The sequence below is a fragment of the Populus euphratica genome, unplaced genomic scaffold (assembly GCF_000495115.2).
Source record: "Populus euphratica unplaced genomic scaffold, PopEup_1.0 scaffold496.1, whole genome shotgun sequence".
Classification (NCBI taxonomy): domain Eukaryota; kingdom Viridiplantae; phylum Streptophyta; class Magnoliopsida; order Malpighiales; family Salicaceae; genus Populus; species Populus euphratica.
In genome coordinates this window covers 7,016-30,463 of record NW_011500373.1, presented here as the reverse complement: position 1 = coordinate 30,463, position 23,448 = coordinate 7,016, and the positions used below count along the sequence as shown (strand labels likewise).

Sequence of the window (23,448 nt, the reverse complement as noted above, 5' to 3'; positions counted from 1 at the left end):
AAATCTTTACATTTGTCTTGCCATCGTATACATGTTAGTATGAGTGGCACAAATTCCCTTGTGGATTTCCTGTAATGCTTGCATAACCTCTTTCTTATTTAAACACCTAAGCAAAGTCCCGTCAAATGATTTTTTATATGGGACATCTTATCTAAGTAATAATCCATGATCATTTTCCTCAAAGTCTTTTCATTTACCTTGGAGGCTTTTGAAGGATATTCCTATTGTTGGATAACCTTTTGATGTCTTTATATCGTGGTTTTCCATCTCATGTCTCTTTTAATGAACAATAATTAGCTTAGAGATTTTTTATTTTGATGCCTTTTGGTTGGATCTTACTCCCAATATTGTTATGTATCATCAAAGCTAGGGTTGCCAAATCATCAACAAACTGATTCTTATCTCTGTTTATATGATTTTTTATATCCTTGAACTCATTTGCTAACTTCAAGAGATAATCCTGATACGTCTTCAACTTCTCATTATTGGTTTTCCATTCTACCTTCACTTGGCAAATAATTAGTAGTGAATCTTTCTAAACATTAAGTCTTTATGCTTTTAACTTTATAACATCTTTTAGACTGATGATGCAGGCTTCACACTTGACTATATTATTAGTACATTCAAATTGCAACCTTACCAAAATAGGGTACCACTTTTTTTTTCCTTAGAAAATATCACTACTTCAGTCTCATTTCCTGATACATTCACTGCTTCATCAAAGTACATGGTCCACCTATTGTTTATCCCACCATCATCTTTAACTGTTAGCCAACCTCACCAGGAAGGTCAAAATTTAATGGTTCATAATCTTCCACAACATGATCTGCTGGGTGGTCAACAATCACACTTCCTTTTACAACCTTCATTGTCATATAAATAATGTCATATTTTACTAACAACACTTGCCATCTTGCTATCCAGTTTGACAAGTAAGATTTTTTATAGATTTATTTGAGTGAATCTAGTTTTGAGATCAATTAGGTTGTGAAGTACAACATATACTACTTGAGCCTTTTTAAGCCCCAAACCAAAGCACAATATAGCCTTTTGATGACATTATATCGGGATTTATAATAATTAAACTTCTTGCTTAAGTAGTAGATAACTTGCTCTTTCCTTCTTGACACATCGTGCTGGCCTAACATGCATCCCAAGGTCATTTTCATCATCGTCAAATATAGGAACAAAGGTCTTTCTAGTATAGGAGGCATTATCAATGACGGATTTTACAAATACCTTTTAGTCTTGTTAAAGGCTTTTTATCAATCACTGTCTCATAACCCAACAGTTTTCTTTCTAAGTAAACAAAAAATTAGCTCGCACGTTATTGTGAGCCTAATATATGAACTGGGCTATGTAGTTGAAACACCTAAGAAAACTTCTTATTTCTTCCTCTAGATTTGGCATCGGCATATCCTGGATTTTCTTTACTTTCTTTAGATTAACTTCTATTCTTCAACTGCTTACTACAAAACCTAAAATTTTTTCGATCCTTACCCTGAATGAGCATTTTGAGGGATTTAGTCTTAATCAAAATTTTTGTAACCTTTCAAATAATTTTCTCAGTACTTGCTCATGATCTTCCTTTTTCTTTGATTTGACAAGTATATCATCTATATAGACTTCCATTTCTTGGTACATCATGTCATGGAACAAAGTGACCATTGCTCTTTGATACGTGGCAATGACATTCCTCAATTCGAATGAAATCACTTTATAAGTAAAAGGTTTCCCTAGACGTGAAAAATGTAGTTTTCTCTTTATCTTCCTATGCTATTCTAATCTTATTAAATCCTGAGAAGCCATCCATGAATAAGTATGTGACACTCTTCGCAACATTATCAACTTAGACATTTATGTGGGGTAAAGGAAAGTCAACCTTTAAGCTTGTCTTGTTCAAGTCTCTGTAATTCACACATACACTGATCCTGCAATATTTCTTAGAAATTACAACTACATTAGCCACCCATTAAGGATAATGGACCACATTTAGGAATCATGCATCCAATTGTTTCTATATTTTTGCCTTCACTTTAAGTAGTATATCTAAGCGTATTCATATAGTCTATTGTTTAGCTGGCTTACTTCTTTCCATCAAATAAATCCTGTATGCCACTATTTCAGTGATCCTTATAGTATCATAGAACTATTAAGCCAAGCTTCTCATTAGATGCTCATAGTATGGGGGACTTAAAAGTGTTGGCGAACAACATCACCATTTCTATTTTTATTAGTAGAGGTTGGACATGTATTGCTTTATTTTGTCATCTTTGCATATATGCTCTCATGGATTCTTGGTTTCCTTTCTTCATGGCTATCAGATTGGTCATGTTAGCAATAGTTGCCAAATTGAATTTATACTACTTTAAGAAGACGTCTGCCATATCCTTATATTTATTAATCTTGGTACTATCTAGTCTCATATACAACTTAATGCAGATTATGAGCTTGAAATAAATAGATTAGCATTTTTTCATCATGGATAACTTCATCCATCTTGTTGCAATATGATCATAGATAAATGTTTAGGCATTCTTGTTTGGTATGCTTGACAAAGTCCAACACTCTAAACTCCTTTGACACCATAGTATTTGGAACCAAACAACCTTCAACTACTAATATAGGTCAGTCAGATCATTTCCTTCAATTGTTCTCAATCTCTCTTAAAGAACAATCCATTTATCATGGTCAATGAGACAAGTAGATCTTTTATTAGAGGGTCCTTCAGTTGTCAAATCCACAGTAACCATAGTTTGAGCTGGTTGGACAGGGTCAACATGGATAAAATGTTACCTGGTTGCTCATTCTACCCTTAACTTTTAAGGTGCATGAGGGACATGAGTTATTGGTGCCTTCATGAAAGGCTGTGCAAATCTTCATTTTCTACTCTTAAAACTCAATGCTTGTTCAATCAAATTTATGAGTCTAACTACTTAACTTTTAATGCTTTTATTTTCCCACTTAACCTTTGATGCTCTTAATTTCCTTTTGATAACGAGCCTCTATTTGAGTCTTTTCTTTGTTTTCCATCCTTTCTCTCAGTTAGATATAGTAGACCTTTAGTAGGAGACTTGCATTTCAACCTATGAACATGCATTCTAAACATATGATCATGCATTCAATATGATGAGCTTGCCCTTCAAGGGATAACATAATCACAACTCTTGCATGATGAACAAAAAATTTGAATATTGCCTAAACTCTACAACAAAAATTTCCTGAATGATGACCATTGTGTCATCCATAAGTTTTGAATTTTAGATGCTTCATGAATGACTTACCTTGATGCAAAACATGTGTAAGGTGGAGCATACACCATAAGGTTATGTTCTGATTTTTTTATGTGAGACAAAGGATAAGTTTACATTATTTGGTCTCTGAAAAGGTCTCATATCTCCACAGTGATGGTTTTTATAAAGATAGTATAGGGACATTGTGAGGAATGGTTAAGACATGTATACCCACTATTACCGAGTAGGCATTCAGATATGAGTTAAGTATTTCACGCATCTGAACCTTGACCAATAGTCATAGATTAGATCAATAATCCCCTACCTAACCTAGAAGTTTATGTATGCTTTTCAAAAATTAAATCAAGTAATGTATGAGGCATTAGTCCATATTTAATATACAAAAGCATATGCCATATTTACAAAATAATGCATGTTGATAATAATAATAAAAATGATGGAAAAAAGTAAAATTTAAATCATAAAAAAAGAAAAAAGGTACATATTAACAAAAAAAACCACAATAATTAGACAAACAAACAAAATGTAATCCACGGGTTCCAAGTGGAGTCGTCATTCTGTCGCATGTGTATGACGTTGTGATGATAATCTACCTGGATTAGGATTGTCAGGAATAATATGGTTGGAAAAGACAAGGAAATCTTGTTCTTCATTAGCAAAAAAAAAATAATGAGGGTTGCTACCTAATATTTTGATAATTAGAAACCTAATTGGTCTCATAGTTTCGGTAAAGAGACTGATTGCGCAAATGGAAGGTATTAGAAGCCTAATATGTCTTATCTAAGGTAAGCTATATTATTTATTTATCTAATATAAACTAATATAATGTTATGTTTTTTTGGTCTATCTAGAGTTTAAGAAAAGTCTTTCTCAGTAAGGAGATCTTTATTTTACCAGGTTAAAAATCTAACCATTCTAATGCTAATATAAAAAATAAAATAAACTATCTTTTTATTTAATATCAAAAATATTTTTTACGTATAAGTTCATAATTTCATATATTTAAAAAACAAAACAAATGTTTTTTGATAATTTTGAAATGTAGGTCAAAATCCTTTGAAATTTTACAAACTTGTTGTAAAATCCATGCAATATATTTTTTTCAATACATGTCAAAGCATTTTAGGTTTTTTTTTAAATGATTAAATAAATATAGGATTTTGAGCCCTATTAAAATCAATTATTTTTTTTTGGTTTTGCTTGGTAAAAATCCATTTTTCTTTGAAATAAAACTACCAAAAAAGGCTTAAAGGGTTTTTTTCTTTTTTCCAAACACACCATTAAAAAAAAAAACCTTTACAAAAATCATGGCAAACCAAACATGGTGTTGAACCCTTTGACCTAGTTTTTTTTTTTTACTTGTCCTGACTAGGTTGAGCCAAAATTTTGGTTTGACCATAAACCAAAATAAAAATCTTGGATGGACTCGAAAACAACCTAAAAACAAAACCCAAACCAGGAAAACACCTAAAAAAGATGAAGAACACAAACTAAAAAAAACTTGAACAAAACGGATTAAACACTAAAAAAAGATGAAGAACACGAAGAACACCGAAACGAACCCAGCAACGTGGAACCCAAAACAAACCAAATTTGGTCAAAATGAAGGCATATACATGTTAAAAATCATGCAAGGATCAATAATCTAGCATCCATTCACTTTGATTATTTCTTAAACATTATGATTTTGTTAGAAAAGGTTATAAACCGAAACCCTAGGATTAAAAACCATTAAAATCATGTTATTAATACAAATAAATACTAGATTATTGATTAATCATGTATAAGGAGAGGTTATATGCAAAGAAACTGATCAAAGGTGGTCCAAACCTAGTGGTTAAGACATGTTCTTTCTAAGAATATAAAGAACGTTGCCTAAAAAACCAAAAAAGATTCTCAGCCAAGGTAGTCACTACCGAACCCATAAATGGATATTTTTGGCTTTTAAAACATGCTCTTTTTATCCCAACAAGTTATAATATCATACATAAATATGTTTGAACAAAAAACTAACAAAAAAAAACATCAAAGCATTAAAATCAAGCATGAGGTACCATATTAAAAACAAAAAACTATCAACTTAAAACAACCTATATGTTCATGTAATATAGATTTAAAATTTGTTTTTTAAACTAATTTTGTGCATGAACAGATTAACAAACTCAGGGTAAATACCCTTTCTTTATCATATATGACTTAAGTTAAACAAAAACAAAAAAACAACATGGTATATTAAAAACAAACTTAAACAACAACTTTAATGTATAAAGAACATATAAAAAAACATCAAAATAACTTTATTAAATAAAAATCACATCAACTCTATGCATTGTTAAACATTCCAAACCTCAATTCTATGCTTGTAAATATTAATATAAAGTAAAAACAAATAAAAAAACACCTTAAGCAGGTCACAAGGGCCTCTTTTGGATTAGATGGTATACCTAAAATAATTACTCTCTCTCTTTTCTTTTATTTGAAAAGTTATCTCTCACAAACTTATAACGTTTAAGAAACTTGAGAAAACTTTGTACTAGCCTCCTAAACTTTCACACTTAGTTTCCTTGTCAATATTTCCCCCATTTTCCTCTCTTTTCGCTCTCTTCTTGATTTTAAAGGGAGTATTTATAGGGTTTTGCTAGGATTTCAGGAGGTTTTAAATCTAGTTTTGACTTTTTGATCATGAGAAAAGTGTTGTAAACCCTTAATAAGAATGAATTAAAGAGCCTTTATGTGTGAACACACAAAAAACAAATCAATTTTTGCATGGTAATTGCATTGTCGAGACACCTGAAATTGGTAGAGGGAATACGCATATTTCATTTGGATTTAAACTTGCTCTATTTAGAGGTTTGTAACTCTATATTCATTCCTTAATTTTTAAAACACAGCTCAGTCAACCAAACGACGTGTCTCACATTCTCTTTATTAAATCTAAATGACACGTCATTTAGAGTTTTTAATTTAGGATCGACAAATTTTAATTGAGTTCATATTCTTCCAATTGCTTTTAATTATACCTATAACTTTCTCTAAACTTTTATTTTCATGTAATTTCACTATTATCAAACCCAATTACCAACTCCAAAGTTAACCGCTATTTTAATTTTAATCTTTGGTTTTGAATTTGTGATTTTCAACCCTCAATTGACTAATAAACTTGTAATTTTTTTAATTTAATGCTTGATTTGGTTAATTTTAGCCCCTAAAATCATGTGTTTTTTTTTTCAGTTTGGTCCTTCATTTTGGATTTCTTCAATCAAATCTCTAATTGCCTATCAAACTTCAATATTTATACAATCAAGCCCATGATTTGATAAAATTAACTCAAAAATTACAATTCGACACTTAGACTTTATTTTCTTCCAATTAAAGCCTAAATTTACTTTAAAAATTATTTTTTCTTACAATTAAACCATTAATAAGTTCAATTAAGCCTTGAAAAATTTCAATTCAGTCATTTAACATCCAATTTTAAATTTTCTTTCTCAAATTAAATTTTCTTTACCGATAATGCCTTCATCAATAAAAAAATATATTGTCAAATTTTATAATCTTATAGATTTTAATATTCCTCAACCAGCCTTTGACAATTTTCTAGATATTTTGGTATATTCTCCTTACTAATATATTTTTGCAATTTTCTTCTAGCAATTTTTTTTAATTTTCTCTTATTTTTCTCTTGTAATTTTTATATGAGGCTCCAAAATGAATAATACTAATGTTAAAGATAAAATTAAAATTGAAAAATTAATTGAAAAAAAGACAAAAAACTAACTTTAATCTTCTCGAATTAACTCGCCAAACCCATTACAAGAATCATGAGATAAGAACAATCTTATTAAAATCAAATGACAAAATATAATTACTAATCAATTCAATATTAAAAAAAATTAAAAAAAATCAAATAAATAAATTCAAATGACAAAATATAATTACTAATCAATCCAATATTAAAAAAAAATTAAAACCAACTAAGTTATCATGTAAAACCTTAAATATAAAAAAATAAAAATATTATTCAATTGAAAGATATAGTAAAATCCATTTCTTATTTAGTATTTTGTTATTGAATCAAAAGAAGGCAATTTCATTTTATGAATTAACATTCATAAACAATAAATTAAGTTATAATATTTTGGTATTTGTTTGGAATTTTTTTAATTAAGTTTTTAATTGTCCATCAAATTTTAATATTTATGTAATTAAATGCATGATTTGATCAAATTAACTCTTAAAAATTACAATTCAACACCCAAAACTTTATTTTTTCAATTAAAGTCTAAATTAACTTTAAAAATTAATTTTTCTTGCAATTAAACCCTTAATAAATTCAATTAAACCTTAATAAATTCCAATTGAATCATTGAACATCCAATTTTAAATTTTCTTTCACAAAATAAATTTTTCTTTACCAATAATTCCTTCATTATTAAAAAAAAAATATACTATTAAATTTTCTAATCTTATATATTTTAATATTGCTCAACCAGCCTTCAACAATTTCCCAAGCATTTTTATATATTCTTCTTACTTGTATATTTTTGTGATTTTTTCTAACAATTTCTTTTTTAATTTTTTTGTACTTTTTTTTTTAATTTTTTATATGAGACTCCAAAATAGATAACAACACTAATGTTAGAAAATAAAAATAAAATAAAAATTAAAAAATCAATTGAAAAAAACAAACCAACTTTAATCAACTCATCAAAACCATTACAAGAATCATGAGATGAGAACAATTTTATCAAAATCAAATTAAAACAAATCACAAATCATGATTACAAATCAATCCAATATTAAAAGATAAAATAAAAAATTACTTATTAAAAGATAAAATAAAAAAATTAATTAAAAAAATTAAAATTAAATTAACCCGTAAAACCTTCATAAAACTAAAATAACCTTATAAAAAAAAGTTCAATTATTAATAAAATAAAAATAAAAATAAAAAAATAAAAATATTATTCCAAATATAATAAAATCCATTTCTCTTTTAGTATTTTGTTAATTAATCAAAAGAAGGCAGTTTCATTCTAAAAAACCTAGCTGTGCTTTCCATGAATTAACCTTCATAAACAGTAAATTAATTTATAATTTAAGGTCATAGAGACTAAATTGTTATTATATCGCTAAAAAAACAGGACTAAATTATTATTTTACACCAAGTAAAACCAACACCACTTTAGCTCTAGCATCTTCAGTCGTAACAGCAGAGCACCACCCAAAAATTTCCTGGAATCTGCCAAAATACTCGCTGAGCTACAACAAAGCATTCACCACCATCCCTCAACCTCGAAACATCAAAACTTGGCTGCAGATAAGGATTTCACCTATTGATTTTTAACCAAAGACGTTCTTTAGAAGGCCACTAGTTTATAGCATTTGCACAGTTTGCTGAAATATCTACCGCAATTAGCTGTCAAGAACTTGTAAAATGATACGGTTTATAAAATTCCTTTGACAAAAATGATCCGACTTTGCCCTCACTCTTCCTAGGATAGATAATTGGTAAATGTACAGGCAGGTATTCTAATTTCTACAGAAAACACCTTCAATCTAAATTCTGCCGTGTCCTCCATTGATTTAACTTCACTAAATCTGTGACAACTGTAAATCTACCTCTTTTGATTGGACGGGGGAAGCCATGAATGTTCGCATGATTTACTCCAACAGCCCAGCCACAAAAAAACGTAACTATTGGAAACGTTTTCTTTCTCCCCTTCCCCTCTTTAACTAGTGAGTGAGATGGTAATTGAGTTTAAATCAGTTGCTTACAGGCCAACGTTTTCTATCCTCCATAGGCATTCTTTTCGCAGAGGGGAGTCTGTAAATATTGCTTTGATGAAATCTTTTACCTGCAAAAGTAAAGGACTTCTAAGCACTGATGAACATATAACACATACCACCAGTAAAATACAGTTAGGAAGTACAACTAGTGGAACACTTTTTCCTTGCTCTACTAGGAATGAAGCTGGAAGCAGAATAAGAAGAAAATCAGAACTCTGGTTGTATAATTGAGTTCTTAGATAACAAAGAACTTTTATTTTTATTTTTTTTAGGGGTGGTGGTGGGGGCGCTAATGATGTGTCTAGAGTCCTTTCACCGTACATCCATACCGAAGACATAAATTCCCCTCGCCTCACTAGCACTGCGCAAGTTAGCAGGACAAGATCAATGGCTGGGGGTTACAGATAAGGTATCTGACATATTGGCTTCTTGCTAGTGAGCAGAGTCAAACTCAAACGGGGGACGCTAATGAAAGTAGGAGGAACCACTAGATACAACTTTTGGTATTACAAGAAAAATTCACCATGGCAAGAGCATCTGGTAAAACTAAAATGTAACTACCTTCCTTTTCCATCAAATTATAGCAAAACCTATAGATGAGAAGTATGCCTAAATGGAATCCATTCAAATCAAATTGGAAACAACAAAGTATAGAATTCAAGACTCATAAAAATAATTCCAACTCTTATAGATGGAAACATGAAAAAAGTAGGGTCATTGCTGAATGTGCAACCCAGCTATTTAATGCAAGAGATAGAGAGTTTGCCACAAAGACATACCAAGAGAAGAGAAGGCAAAAAAAATAGTAATTGCTTTTTCTCAGATATGCATATATACCTCTAGCATCGTAAACCCAATGCTGATGAGTTCCCCACTTTCCCATGCTGTTGTAATGGATTTTAAAGGCATGTCCAGAAGTTCTGAAAATTACAAAAAAAACTACAGATAAGAACAAACATTGGTTGCAAGACAGCCATTTGCCATCCACCAGTTTCAAGAGATAACTTGATTGACAGACTGAAACTTGCCTGCAACTTTACGGATTTTACGTAATGATGGTATTAGATCATCTACAAGACTTGTATGATACTCTTCTGGCCTCTCCTTTTGAATGACAGTACTCAGAGATTCCATTAAAGATGATATGCTTTCCAGCATCAAATGGATCAGTCTTTGAAGCTGGGAACATATGAACAGATTAGATGTCTAGTAAACAAATAAGTAGACACAAAATGAAAATTCATAGTAAATGAACGTACCTGTAATGTTTCCTCAGCTGCCATATCATCTAGGAGGAGTATGTCTTTCGTGATTCTAGAAAAAACTGACTCCAGAACCATACACAAGCTTTTCTTGTAAGTAGATGGCAGCAAGAGTGGCTCCCAGATAATATGTACTTTTTCAAGAATAAAAACAACCTGATCATGAAACATTTAGCTCTAGTCATACAGTTAAAAGAAAGACAATAACAAAAGAAAAGAAAAAAAGTGCAGTAATAAAATATATGAACCTGATCTATGCTAAATTTTGCTGATTCAAATTGCTGAACCTGATGAGTGTTCTGAAAACCATCAGCACCATCTATGGCCTAATAAAACAGTATTTTTCATGAGTTGAGAGAACAGATAGTTCAAAATGTCAAGGTGAAAAAAATTCTGGCATTGTCAGAGTAATGTTTCAGTCACTAAACCTCTTTCAAATTAGAAATAACAAGCTGAATTTGTCTCTGCAGTATCTCCTCTGCCATTACTTGAAATCGAGGAGCCAAATCAACAAAAACAGCATGTTCCTTGATGGAAATTGGAAAGTCTGACCGATACTGAAACATCATTTGAACACATGCAAACAGTTATTTTTCTATTCCACTTAAAAATCAAGTTTACACAAAATTCGTTATTAATAAATCTCCTTACTGAAACAATAGAGGTGGATGTCATATAAAGAGTCCAGGAGAAGAAAATGAAAAGCAGACTGCTGCAGAATTATGGATTCCTAATTTCTAGATTACAGCATTACACATGAGAAAGAGAGAAGAAGAAAGAAAAACTAGCATTAATACAAACAGATTAGCCGAATTATAATACATCGATACCTCAAATGCCAGTCCAAGTATCTCTTGAGATAGATAGAAACAGTCATTGTGCATGAGAACAGCAACCTGGTTGACTCCATCAAGCTGCCTTTCTAGCTTCATAAGTTAAATTGAAAGTTACTAACATAATCGTGACATGGACAGGCCATGAAACACCCATATTTTTTGTTTTTAGCAATCATAACGATTGCAGAATAAAGAAACAGCAAGCTCTGGTAGAAATGAAACATGCTACAGGAATAATCCATCTCAAAAGAAAAACCAAAAATAGGCTTCTCAATAAATTTAGGAAATTGAGCACAACAAAGCCATTGCAAGGAGTGTAAAAACAAAGCTCAAATGACATTATTATTTAAAAAATCAAAGCAGCTTTGTTGACAGTAGCTGATTATAATTAGCCTTAAATCAAGGAGAAAGAAAAACCTCCACATAATGAAAGCATAGAAAAAATAATTCCCTACCAAGTTTTAACCCATGCTTTTAGCAAATGTAAGTTGCAGTGGTTTTTATACACAAATAGCTACATATATATAAGTTTTGCAATTAAATCTTTGAGACAAGAGACTGCCTTCCATGCACTAACCTTGACAGGAACAACAGCCTCATAGAGAAGTATAGCATCCCTGGCAGCATGATAGAACTCCAATGCAACTCTGGGAGAAGACAAGCAAATGTCCTGCACCAAATGGCTATTAATCATGAGCATAGTGAATGCGCTTTAGGTGTGAATTTAGAAGCCATACAGCTTAGACTTTTCAACACTCCAACAAGAAAAACATGCACATGCTTGAAAGAACTCAGGACATCTAAATTATCATGTGTATATGAGTTTAAGTTTTTGTATCTTTAGACCAGTTACCTTAAGTGTCTGATGTACAAGATCCATCAGTTGAGTAGCTGCTTTGGACACCAAACACCTCTCGGATAGAAAAAGCAAGTCAACAACATGTTCATAATACTTTACAGCTGTCCCACTATTCTTCATTGGATGACCTCTTCTTGTATATTCCTGCAGAAATATTCATCATTCATGATTTAAAACATATCTTAGTATCTAGAGACATGCATTTCAATCTTAGAAGCTCACTTGAGGAATAGTGAAGTCACACTGTAGAAGCAAATTTCTAGCCTTAGCCAAGATTTCGATCTTCTTCCTAGAAGCAAAGTGAAGCTCGACATTTTCAGCAAAGTTGCTCAACTTTTGGTCTGTGTTATCAGATGCTGAAATAAATGCCATTTCCTTCAAAGCAGTTTCAAACTCGTATGTGTCTTTGATGATCTTCTGAAAGCCAGCAAGTTTAGAAGCATCTTCAGGGACAGCCTGGAACATGAACTCACACTCAATTTCATCCATGGGGCTTCTGCCAAAGATAATTGCATAAATATAAAATATATATATTGTGAGAAAATATTGCCATTCAGTATGTCACCGATGCTATCAACCATGAACTTTGGTGGATCATTAGGAATTCAGTGGATCACTATGGATTCATGAATAGATGTGATAAAATATATTTTCTAGTTGATAAACAATCTGACTGATCATCTGATATGATGCTATCGAGGACCAAGTTAATGTCTTATATGTTACCAATTAAATTCTACCACCAAAATACTTAAAATCAGCTTTATTTTTATTTTTTGTTATACTAATCAATCAAACCTGCCCTTCACCCTTCAAAATACCTTTTGTTTTCAATTAAATTGAAAAGAATGAAATACTTTATTGCAAAATAGTAAAATCTAAAGCAAAGATTTTGCAATTGTTTGGGGATAAAACTTGATAATAAAAGCTTTTAACAGATACTTGATTTAAGTAGATATTTCTAAGTAAAAGTGGATAATGAATCAATAGAATACAAGTACCGGGTTCATGAAATTGTGGAATGTAAAATGGCAAAAACAGGTGAATTGACATTAAAAATATGATTTTCAAAATATGTAAGTTAAGAAAAATTATGAAGTATGCGAATGCATAATCATTTGTTTGACAGTTACCATTAGACTTTTAAATTTGAATATTATTTCAAGTCAATTAAATGATCATATATATGATCCTGATTTTTAATTTTTAGAACATGTAGACCTGTTTACCTCAAGAATTTTTCATAAAAGCAATAATTGAAACAAATTATATACCAATTATGATAAGTCATATTACAAAAATTAAAAGATTGAGGTCAATATGTTATCTTTCTAAGCTTACATATTTTTTTATCTTGGTTTTATTATATGTTTCATTCTTATCTATTTAGGTTTTTAATTTTTCCCCATTTGTTATTTTTTCCATGACTTCTTCAGAAATCTAGAGCATATTCCAAAGTCAAGGTCTAAATGAGAAGTGACTGACTAATGGTATTGACATACTTGAAGTATAGGGGTTATAAGACATATTTTCAATGGACGACTGCATGTTACAAGAGACAAAGTACATAGAACTCAAGCTCATTAGCCTCTCTTACTGAACTCTTTGCATATAAAGAAAATAAAAGGCAGCATCATTTTGGACATGATTGAACATCTACTTTAAGGAGACATGCACCAGATGAATCCCCTATAATGTCTCATTCCATATCTCTACCACAAATATGAGGTCGATTTTCTTAAAGCACATCTCTCATCCATACACCTCAGCGTTTGGGTGTCTCCAGTAAATCCTAAAACCCACACTACCAATATAGTATGGAAAACTTAAATTCATATGCCAATTTCAAACTTCATAAAACTAAGTCAATGATTCACAAGCCTCCATCATGTCCAAAATTTAGCACAACTCAATGTCTGTTTGTTTGTGTCTTTTTAAAAAAAAAATATTTGATACGTCAGTACATTCAAGATTGTTACAAGTGTCCCCCATCTCACATTCATTACGGTCATAGGTACAATGGTTTGTCCAGCTAGTGTTAAAGTAGTCCCTGAATGGGACGCAACTTTATTTGAAACTGGTTGAGAATAATTACACAATTCATAGTCTACACAAGCAGGCATCATAATTTTGGATAAAATTTACAAACAAAAATAAGACAGGTTCTAAATACTTGTTTAAAGTACAAATGCTGTCCATTAATAAATGAATGTGAACTCAAACATTTGGAAACAGTATGATCAATATCAATATATCTATCTAAAGATTCAATGGGAAAAATAATAAACATAAATACCAGCATTAATGAATTACCAGGAAAAGTGAACAAAATACAGAACAGAAAATACATTGTAGCTAAAGTACAAAGATTTCAGAAAAACAAACCTTGGAGAGAAAGTTAGAAATAACAAGTTCTGATATCCTTGGCCATGTCAACCTTCCAAAGCATCGAATCCAAGAAGGATTCTCAAAACATATGCACTGGCAAACAAAGTTTATAACCTGAATAATCCTTGAATAGATGATCTCACCATCCACATCGACCTTCAATATTGGAGAAAAAGGAAATGTCAAAGCAATGATAAGCACACCCCAGTAAGAACATAAATAAGGAAGAGACCTCATTGGATTGATTTATAGACAGACACATTTACTCCATCTGTAAGACTGTTAATGCTGTTTTTGGATGGAAAGTATGAAGTTACATATTCTCAAAACAATGCCCTATCAAAATGATAAAGCAAACACTATTGGTAGGGTTTCAGCAATCTGCATAACATTCATTGCCATTAACCTCCCACTATAATAGAAACCAGTGCAATATAAGCGAAAATTTTAGAAAATGTTGTCAAACCATATTTACCATTGGATTGCTTGTTGATAGTATTTTCAATATTGCCTCAGTCATTTCTTTGGAGACGTCTTTCAGATCTTCCATTGATGAAACGGATGATCCTTTCTTTACAACAGGAATGATGACATGCTTGATCATTTGGTCAGCCACTTTAGCAAACCCATAGTCTAATATACCAATCACCTACAATAATCCATCATAAGTAAGTGAATTTGACAATTGAACTTCAAATTGCACAGAGAACCATTTGTATCAACATAAAGCACATCCACAAACAGGGGTGATTAACTAGGGGTTCCCTTTGGTTTTTTTTCTCCTACTGGTAAAAATCCAGTGAAGGGAAGAGTGTCAAATAAATGTTAATGTGAAAGGTGATTTGAGTTTTTCTATAGCAAGTAATAGTTCTTAATGCACATTAAGAAAAAGTAGTGTTTCTTTAACAGAACTAAGGCATGCAATTGCACCCCTTCAACACAAAGCCACAGAGATATTTTACCAAGGCCAAAATACTATAAATACATATCAATCAAGCTTTACAAACAGGCAGTGCAATAGAGGCTTAGACAACATAATTTTTCCATATATTAAATTGAAATAAACGGGTCATAGAATTCATGAAATTGGATGTTATCACAAACACCTCAACTTCAGGCGTGATTAAATTATAAACACATCATGTTTGAAAACTACTTTCGCATTTAAACAAACAAAAATGAAGAGATGATGGGCGCACTCACTTCCATTGAGTCCAAAACACTGTGAAGATCTACAACCCCAGCAATGCCATCAACACTCAACCGATACTTGACTCGAACAATACTTGAATCTGGCTCGAACTGCACTGCATTTTCCACGAATTTCACAAGCATCTCTTGAATCTACAAACCCAAATCCAATTCCTCTAAAAAACAATGATACACTCAATAAAAATCACAAATATATCAATCACAATCCACTAAGAAAATAAATATCATCATTTCACTTAAACTAACACAACGATCTTACTCAAATGAAGCATTTGTTAACTCCTAAGAAAACAATTCTGCGCTTCTATATATCCAGCAAGACTTTCCGTCATTTTCCTTCTTTTTTTTTTCTCAGCAACCAAACAGAGCTTAGCTATCTCTCCAAAAATAAATAAATAAATCGAAGAAAGAAAGCCATTACCTCCTCGAAGCAATCGAGCCACTCCTTCCTCAACAAACCATACACAACAGGCTCTCTCTCCTCCTCATCACCGATCCTCAATACCTTCTTCAAATCCCTAATATCAACAGCCGCAAGTCTCAGCCGTCCATTCTTCACTCCCTCTTTTATCCCTCCCAACCTCTCACTAATTCCCACAATTATCCTCACCAACTCCAATATTTCCCTCTTTTCCCTCGCCTCCTTCAACTTCCCACTCAACTCCTCAACAATCTCCCTAATCTCGCCATCAATCGGAGAATCGGAAACCAGAGCTAGAAGATCTAATAAGCACTGGTTAATCTGGTCGGTTCGAGAAACGGCGTCGTTGCAGAGGGAGAAGAGAGAGGAGAAGTCGCTGTGGTGAGCGAGGATGTAGGATTTGACTTTCGATTTGATTTGGAGAGAGTGAGATTCGAGGCGGGTTATGAGGAGGCGGAGATCGGGTGCGGAGAGGGGTGCGGTTGGGTCCCTGAGATCACTCGTTGAGAGAAGGTCTCGAACGTTGATTGCGTCGAAGAGAGCGTCCATCTTGAAACGATCAGAGGATTTTGTTTTTGTGACTGAAGGAAAGGAAAGTTGATGGCGGGGGAGAACGGAGGAGAGGAACAACGTGCGCTAGTCTGGTAGCTGTCGCGACGTGACATGAACGGCTATGGGATTGGAGATTTTCTATTAGTGAGCAAGAAAGGAAGTTTCAGCCTCGTTAGAGTTTGAAATTTACTAAAAGGTTGCTTGTAACCATTTAATTTAATTTATAGACAAATTTAAATTGATTTGATAATTTATTATAGTTTTTATGTTAGATACGTTGCCCGCATTTCATAATAAATGGAACAACAATTTTTTTTTATGTAAAAAGAATTTAAGTTAAAAAATCTTAAGCTTCAAAGACTTTAAGTTCGATTAAAATGACATTTTAAATAATAATAATAAAAATAATAATAATAAAAAAATTCATAAAAAAATAATAAATAAAAGATAAAAATAATTAATTCGAGTTTATCTAGATTGTCGAATAATACGATGCTAACTGATGCAATCAAAAAATTGATATTTTCTTTCCAGTATAAGAATGTCGAAGTAATAAATAATCTAATAAGACTGGGATCGAACTATAATGATGTTAATTATATAAATTATCAACAACAACAATAACAACAACAAGAAAAAGTTAAAAAGGACTTTGAAATGTAAAATTAATGTGAAGATTAAACAATAAAAACAAATGTTAAGGTTCGAGAATCAACTAATAGTATTTCAAATAAGTATAATGGTATGTCAAACAAGTATAGTATAAACTCTTATTATTCAATTGGAAACCACACACAAAGGAGGTTCCAATTGGATTATAAATGGTTAACATGATTATATTAATTATCTTATTCGAATAATGCTAATATTTATAAATGTTGTCAAGTATTCATGATTATAACTTATGTTAATAACAAATCAAGTTTCTTTCATAGCATAGGTGTAGGTTATACTATACGTTTGAGCTATGAAAGTGTCAAGTATATATTGTACCAAGAGTTATACAACATAAATCTAGATTAACTATTTAACAAGTAGAGTATTAAAAGTGAACAATATAACAAATATAAAACATGTTAGTCTCAAACATTAAAGTCTATGTTGAGTTTATACTATACTTATTCTTACATTATTAGTGTAAACTTTTCACCTTAACATTATAAACTTAACTAAATATTATGAAAGAGAGAAACATAAATAAAGAAGATATGAACATAAATAAGATATAGATTAACTAGGTAAAGGAAATGAAATGAAAAGCATAAACAAGAGATTAATGAAAGCAAAAATTAAACATTACAAAAATCTAAAGAGAAAGAGCAAGAGCATGATCTTGATTTGAAAATCTAGATGTCTAAATGCATGACGAATGCCTTGTTTTATATGTTAAAATTTGAAACTATTGATTTGATAACTAATTGTTGAGTGGGTGGCCAACTCTTGACTTGGTGATAATCCTTATCTTCTTGTTTGAACAAAATGTCATTACTAACGTCAGAATTCAAATAAACTTGAATCATGAAAGTTCTAGGAATTTGTCTCAGTATTTTTTTTAAAAAAAAATTAAATTCATTTGAACTTCTAGAACTCAAGATATGGGTTCAACACTAAACAGTGTCTAGGCTGCAGAATAAATTCAGATTTCTCCATTGTTACTAAGATTTAGACTTCCAAATAGTAGAATTAAGTCTTACATTCCTATGAATGTTTTAGACCCATGTCTTAGCTTTTTAGTCATATAAACCAAATTAAAATCCAAGATCTACAGCTTCAGATACGACTTCATGACTGAACAGTGTTCTAGTTTAGATTGAACCAGCATCACTTTTTTAAACTTCACCCTTTCCTTGTCTTCTCAATTTCAGTAGTTGAACTCATCAATCAATCCTTTGATTTATGTGATAGGCTTGCATTTAAAATGAACATTTATTATAAATTAAAGGTATCTTATAGTATCAGACATGTTATTATAAAACATGTTTTAGTTAAGAAGTTATTGATAATTCAAGTGCAAAATGCTGATATAAAACTGATTAGTACTTAAAAGTGCATTTTTATCACGGTTTTATATCATCATTTTGCACTTGAAGTATCAATAACTCCTTAACTAAAACATGTTTATAATAATATATCTAATAATATAAGATACCTTTAATTTATGGTAAATATTCATTTTAAATGCAGGCCCATCACATAAATGAAAGGATTGATTGATGAATTTAAGAACTTAAATTGAAAGGACAAACAGATGGCTAAACTTCGAAAAGAGATGTCGGTGCAATCCAAACCAGAACACTGTTCGGTAATTGGGTCATATCTAGAGCTATAGATCTCAGATTTAGGTCTACTTTATATGGATGGAAAGATAAGACATAGGCCTATAACTTTCATATGGAGCCCAAGATCTAAAAAGGCCATTTTCAAGTCCAAATTGTTGTAACAACAAAAAAGCCCGAATCTGTCCTCTAGCCCGAGCACTGTTCAGTATTTTGTCCATATATAGAGTTCTAGAACTCAAAATGAGCTGAATTTTTTACACAAGAAATCTGAGACAATTGTCTACAACTTTCATGTTTTCAAATGGCTCCCGTTTTGACGTTATCAATGACATTTTGGGCAGACAAGAGAAGATAAGGATTGTCACCAAGTCAAGAGTTGGCCACCCACTCATCAATTAGTCATCAAATCAATAGTTCCCAATTTTGGCCTATAAAAGGAGGCATTTGCCATGCATTTAGGCATCTTGGTTTTCAGATCAAGATCATACTCTTGCTTTCTCTCTTTGTATTTTTTGTAATGTTTATGCTTTGCTTTCATTAATATCAAGTTTATGCCTTTCATTTCCTTTCCTTTACTTAGTTAACTTTTATCTTATTTATGTTCTTATTTTGTTTATTTATTTTTCTTTCTTTCATTATGTCTAGCTAAGTTTATTATGTCAAGGTGAAAAGGGTACACTAATGGTGTAAGAATAAGTATAATGTAAACTTAATATGGACTTTAATGTTTGATACTAACATGTTTTATATTTGTTATCTTGTTCACTCTTTAATACTTTGCTTATTAAATAACTAATCTTGATTTATGTTATATAACACTTGGTACAACAAATGCTTGGTAGTTTCATAGTTCATACTGTATGGTATAACCGACACCTGAGCTATGAAAGGAACTTGATTTGTTGTTAACATAAGTTATAATCATGAATGCTTGACGAGATTTACAAGTATTAACATTAATCGAATAAGATGACTAATGTAATCATGTTAACAATTTATAATTTGATTGGAACCTCCTTTATGTGTGATTTCCAATTGAATAATAAGAGTTTATAATATACTTGTTTGACATACCATTAGTGGAACCTCTAACCTTGACATTTGTTATTATCATTGTTTAATCGTTACATTAATATTCCATCTCAAAGTTCTCATCTTCTTCTTCTCCTTTTTCTTTATTATTATTATTACTATTACTATTATTATTATTAGTACTACTACTACTACTATTATTATTACTATTATTACATTATTATTATTATTATTATTATTATTATAGTTATTGTTGTTATTGCTATTGTTGTTGTTGTTGTTTATAATTTGTACAATTAACATCCTTGTGGTTCGACCCCGGTCTTGCCGGGTTATTTATTACTTCGACACTCCTGCACTTGGGAGAAGACATCAATCTTTTAGTCGTGTCAACTTTTTGACGCCGTTGCCGGGGAGGTAAGTTCTTGTATAAATTATAGTAGTTATTTTATTTTCACTTTTCACTTTTCTTGTATATAACTTTGTTTCTTTTCTCTTGTTTCTTCTTTTTTTGTTTTCTTCTTTCTTTTATTCTATTCCTACACGTGCATGAGAGTGTGGTCACGTACATCAAGTGGTAGACTTTGTAGGGTATCCTCATCATTTTCAGAAAATATGGTCGAAGAAGATAATCAATCACTTCATAATGAGAGTAATGAGAATAATCGTGCTAGAACACTTAGAGACCACATGAATCCCACAAGAACAAGTGCACCATCATGCATAGTTTTTCCTCCTGATGCATCTCATTTTAATTTTAAACTAGGTATTATTCAACTTTTGCCTTCTTTTCATGACTTAGAATTGGAAAATCCATACTTGCATTTAAGGGAATTTGAGGAGGTCTACAACACATATAATAATTTAAATTGTAGCATGAACACCATCAGATTAAAGCTTTTTCCTTTTTCATTAAAAGATAAAGCTAAAACATGGCTACAAAATTTAAGACCAGGATCCATTCGTGCTTGGGATGAAATGCAACAACAGTTTTTGAAGAAGTTTTTAAATGCAACAACAATTTTTAAAGAAGTTTTTTCCATCTCAGAGAACAAACTCTTTCAAAAGACAAATAACTACTTTCACTCAAAAACCAGGAGAAACATTTTACCAATGTTGGGATAGGTATCGAGACTTGCTTAGTACTTGCCCTCATCATGGTTTTGAAACATGGAGATTGGTTTCACATTTTTATGAAGGGTTAACACCTAAAGATAGGCAAATGGTTGAATTGATGTGCAATGGAACTTTTGAAGATAAAGACCCTGATGAAACAATGGAGTACTTAGACTTGTTAGCTAAAAATGCTCAAAATTGGGACACCGCGGGTACTTATGAGGCACCGAGTAAAACTCAACCTCATACATCTAGTGGAGATATGTACAACCTTAGGGAAGATCATGACCTTCAAGCCAAGTTTGCATCTTTAGCTAGAAAAGTCGAGGCACTAGAATTGAAAAACAGTGGTAAAGCATGTGCATAATTGTTGTTATTAGGATGGCAGAGTAAAGGAGCTCTTTTGTTAAAGTGACTCTTGAGACGCAACTTAGTAACCATTCTTAACAAGGTCTATTATAATACTTCTTGAAATATTCAGGTTTACAAACTCTCGCATTGTTATCACTCAATTCTGCTCATATACTTATTTAACATGTATTCTTAAACCTTAATTTACACACACACACTTTAACATATGATTGTGGGTTGCATATTGGATTATTACATTATTTATGTTCTTTTGTTAAAGGTAACAACTAAGGGAAAGGGATTGTATATAATTAAAAAAAAAGAAAAAAACATAAAAAAGAAAAAAAGAAAAAATAAAAAAGAAAAAAAAAGAAAATAATAATAATAATAAAAATATAGATAAGTTTGGTTTCGTAGCCTCCCTAACTTAAGCAATTAAGCCCGAATGGGTGTTTTAACATCTAATACCCTAAAGTCAACTGACTTGGGAGCTATTGGCCCAACATTTGTTATATGGGTTGCGGAGAAAAGCTTAAGGGAATCAAACATTGCACTATCTACATATCAGTATCTGCGACCCGAGTTATTAAGCTCGTAGGGGTGTCTTAACACCTAATGCCCTAAGACCAACTGGTCTGGGAGTCATTAGCTGAACGCTTGTTACATGGGTTAAAGATGCATGATGTTTTTAAATTATATGTATATATATTTAAAAAAAAGAAAAAAAAAGAAGACAAAAATAATAATCCCAACCCAAGGAAGTTAACCTTAAACATTAGAACACAAATTTTGTTTTCTTCCAAGAAAAGCCCCATAATTATGTGTTGATACATTGAGCACAAAAGAAAGGTTTATGAATATCTTGTTAAGAGGTATTGAGCAGATATATAAATTTAATGAGAGTTTGTTTATCTGGATAGATTAATAGAAGTTAAATGATGAATACCTTGCTTTGTAGAATTTGCAAATTGTTTTTCTTATTTTAACGCTTTGATTACTAGGGACTAGTAATAAACTGGTTGAGGGGTGTGATTAGTACTTAAAAGTGCATTTTTATCATGGTTTTATATCATCATTTTGCACTTGAAGTATCAATAATTCCTTAACTAAAGCATGTTTTATAATAATATATCTAATACTATAAGATACCTTTAATTTGTGGTAAATGTTCGTTTTAAATGAAGGCCTATCACATAAATGAAAGGATTGATTGATGACTTTAAGAACTTAAATTGCAAGGGCAAAGAGATGACCAAAATTAGAAAAGAGATGTCGGTGCAATCCAAACCGGAACACTGTTCGGTAATTGGGTCATATCTAGAGTTATAGATCTCAGATTTAGGTCTACTTTATATGGATGGAAAGGTAAGACATTATGTTCTACTATATATCAAGTTTATGCCTTTCATTTCATTTCATTTACATAGCTAACTTTTATCTTATTTATGTTCTTATTTTGTTTATTTATTTTTCTTTCTTTCATTATGTCTAGCTAAGTTTATTATGTCAAGGTGAAAAGGTTACACTAATGGTGTAAGAATAAGTATAGTGTAAACTCAATATGGACTTTAATGTTTGATACTAACATGTTTTGTATTTGTTATCTTGTTCACTTTTTAATACTTTGCTTGTTAAATGACTAATATTGATTTATGTTGTATAACACTTGGTACAACAAATGCTTGACACTTTCATAGCCCATACTGTATGGTATAACCGACAGCTGAGCTATGAAAGGAACTTGATTTGTTGTTAACATAAGTTATAATCATGAATGCTTGGCGAGATTCACAAGTATTAGCATTAATTGAATAAGATGACTAATGTAATCATGTTAATAATCTATAATCTGATTGGAACCTCCTTTGTGTGTGGTTTTCAATTGACTAATAAGAGTTTATACTATACTTGTTTGACATATCATTAGTGGATCCTCTAACCTTGACATTTATTGTTATTGTTGTTAAATATTTACGTTAATATTCCATCTCAAAGTTCTCATCTTCTTCTTCTTCTTTTTCTTTATTATTATTATTATTATTACTACAACTACTACTTTTATTATTATTATTATTATTATTATTATTATTATTATT

General features: G+C 31.1%; 1 protein-coding gene across 1 annotated transcript; it reads right to left on the bottom strand.

Moving 5' to 3' along the window:
• Positions 1 to 8,293: 8,293 nt before the first annotated feature.
• On the bottom strand, positions 8,294 to 16,746 carry ATZW10 (centromere/kinetochore protein, putative (ZW10)). The gene is made up of 14 exons (XM_011010617.1): positions 16,023 to 16,746; positions 15,593 to 15,733; positions 14,865 to 15,038; positions 14,387 to 14,545; positions 12,224 to 12,457; positions 11,996 to 12,145; positions 11,720 to 11,812; positions 11,137 to 11,232; positions 10,735 to 10,863; positions 10,555 to 10,632; positions 10,304 to 10,462; positions 10,073 to 10,223; positions 9,882 to 9,964; positions 8,294 to 9,112 (listed from the first exon to the last, which is right to left on the bottom strand). The coding sequence occupies exons 1-14, from the start codon at positions 16,569 to 16,571 to the stop codon at positions 9,029 to 9,031; spliced, it is 2,280 nt and encodes a 759-aa protein (XP_011008919.1). The 5' UTR covers positions 16,572 to 16,746; the 3' UTR covers positions 8,294 to 9,028.
• Positions 16,747 to 23,448: the final 6,702 nt, after the last annotated feature.

Bases quoted from the DNA above. Each gene is read 5' to 3' on its own strand.
- ATZW10 (XM_011010617.1), bottom strand. From the start codon at position 16,571: ATGGACGCTCTCTTCGACGCAATCAACGTTCGAGACCTTCTCTCAACG. The intron at 14,546-14,864 runs GTAAATATGGTT...CCAATATTGAAG, and splicing joins TATCAACAAGCAATCCAATG to GTCGATGTGGATGGTGAGAT. The intron at 9,113-9,881 runs GTATATATGCAT...TTACTTTTGCAG, and splicing joins TTGGGTTTACGATGCTAGAG to GTAAAAGATTTCATCAAAGC.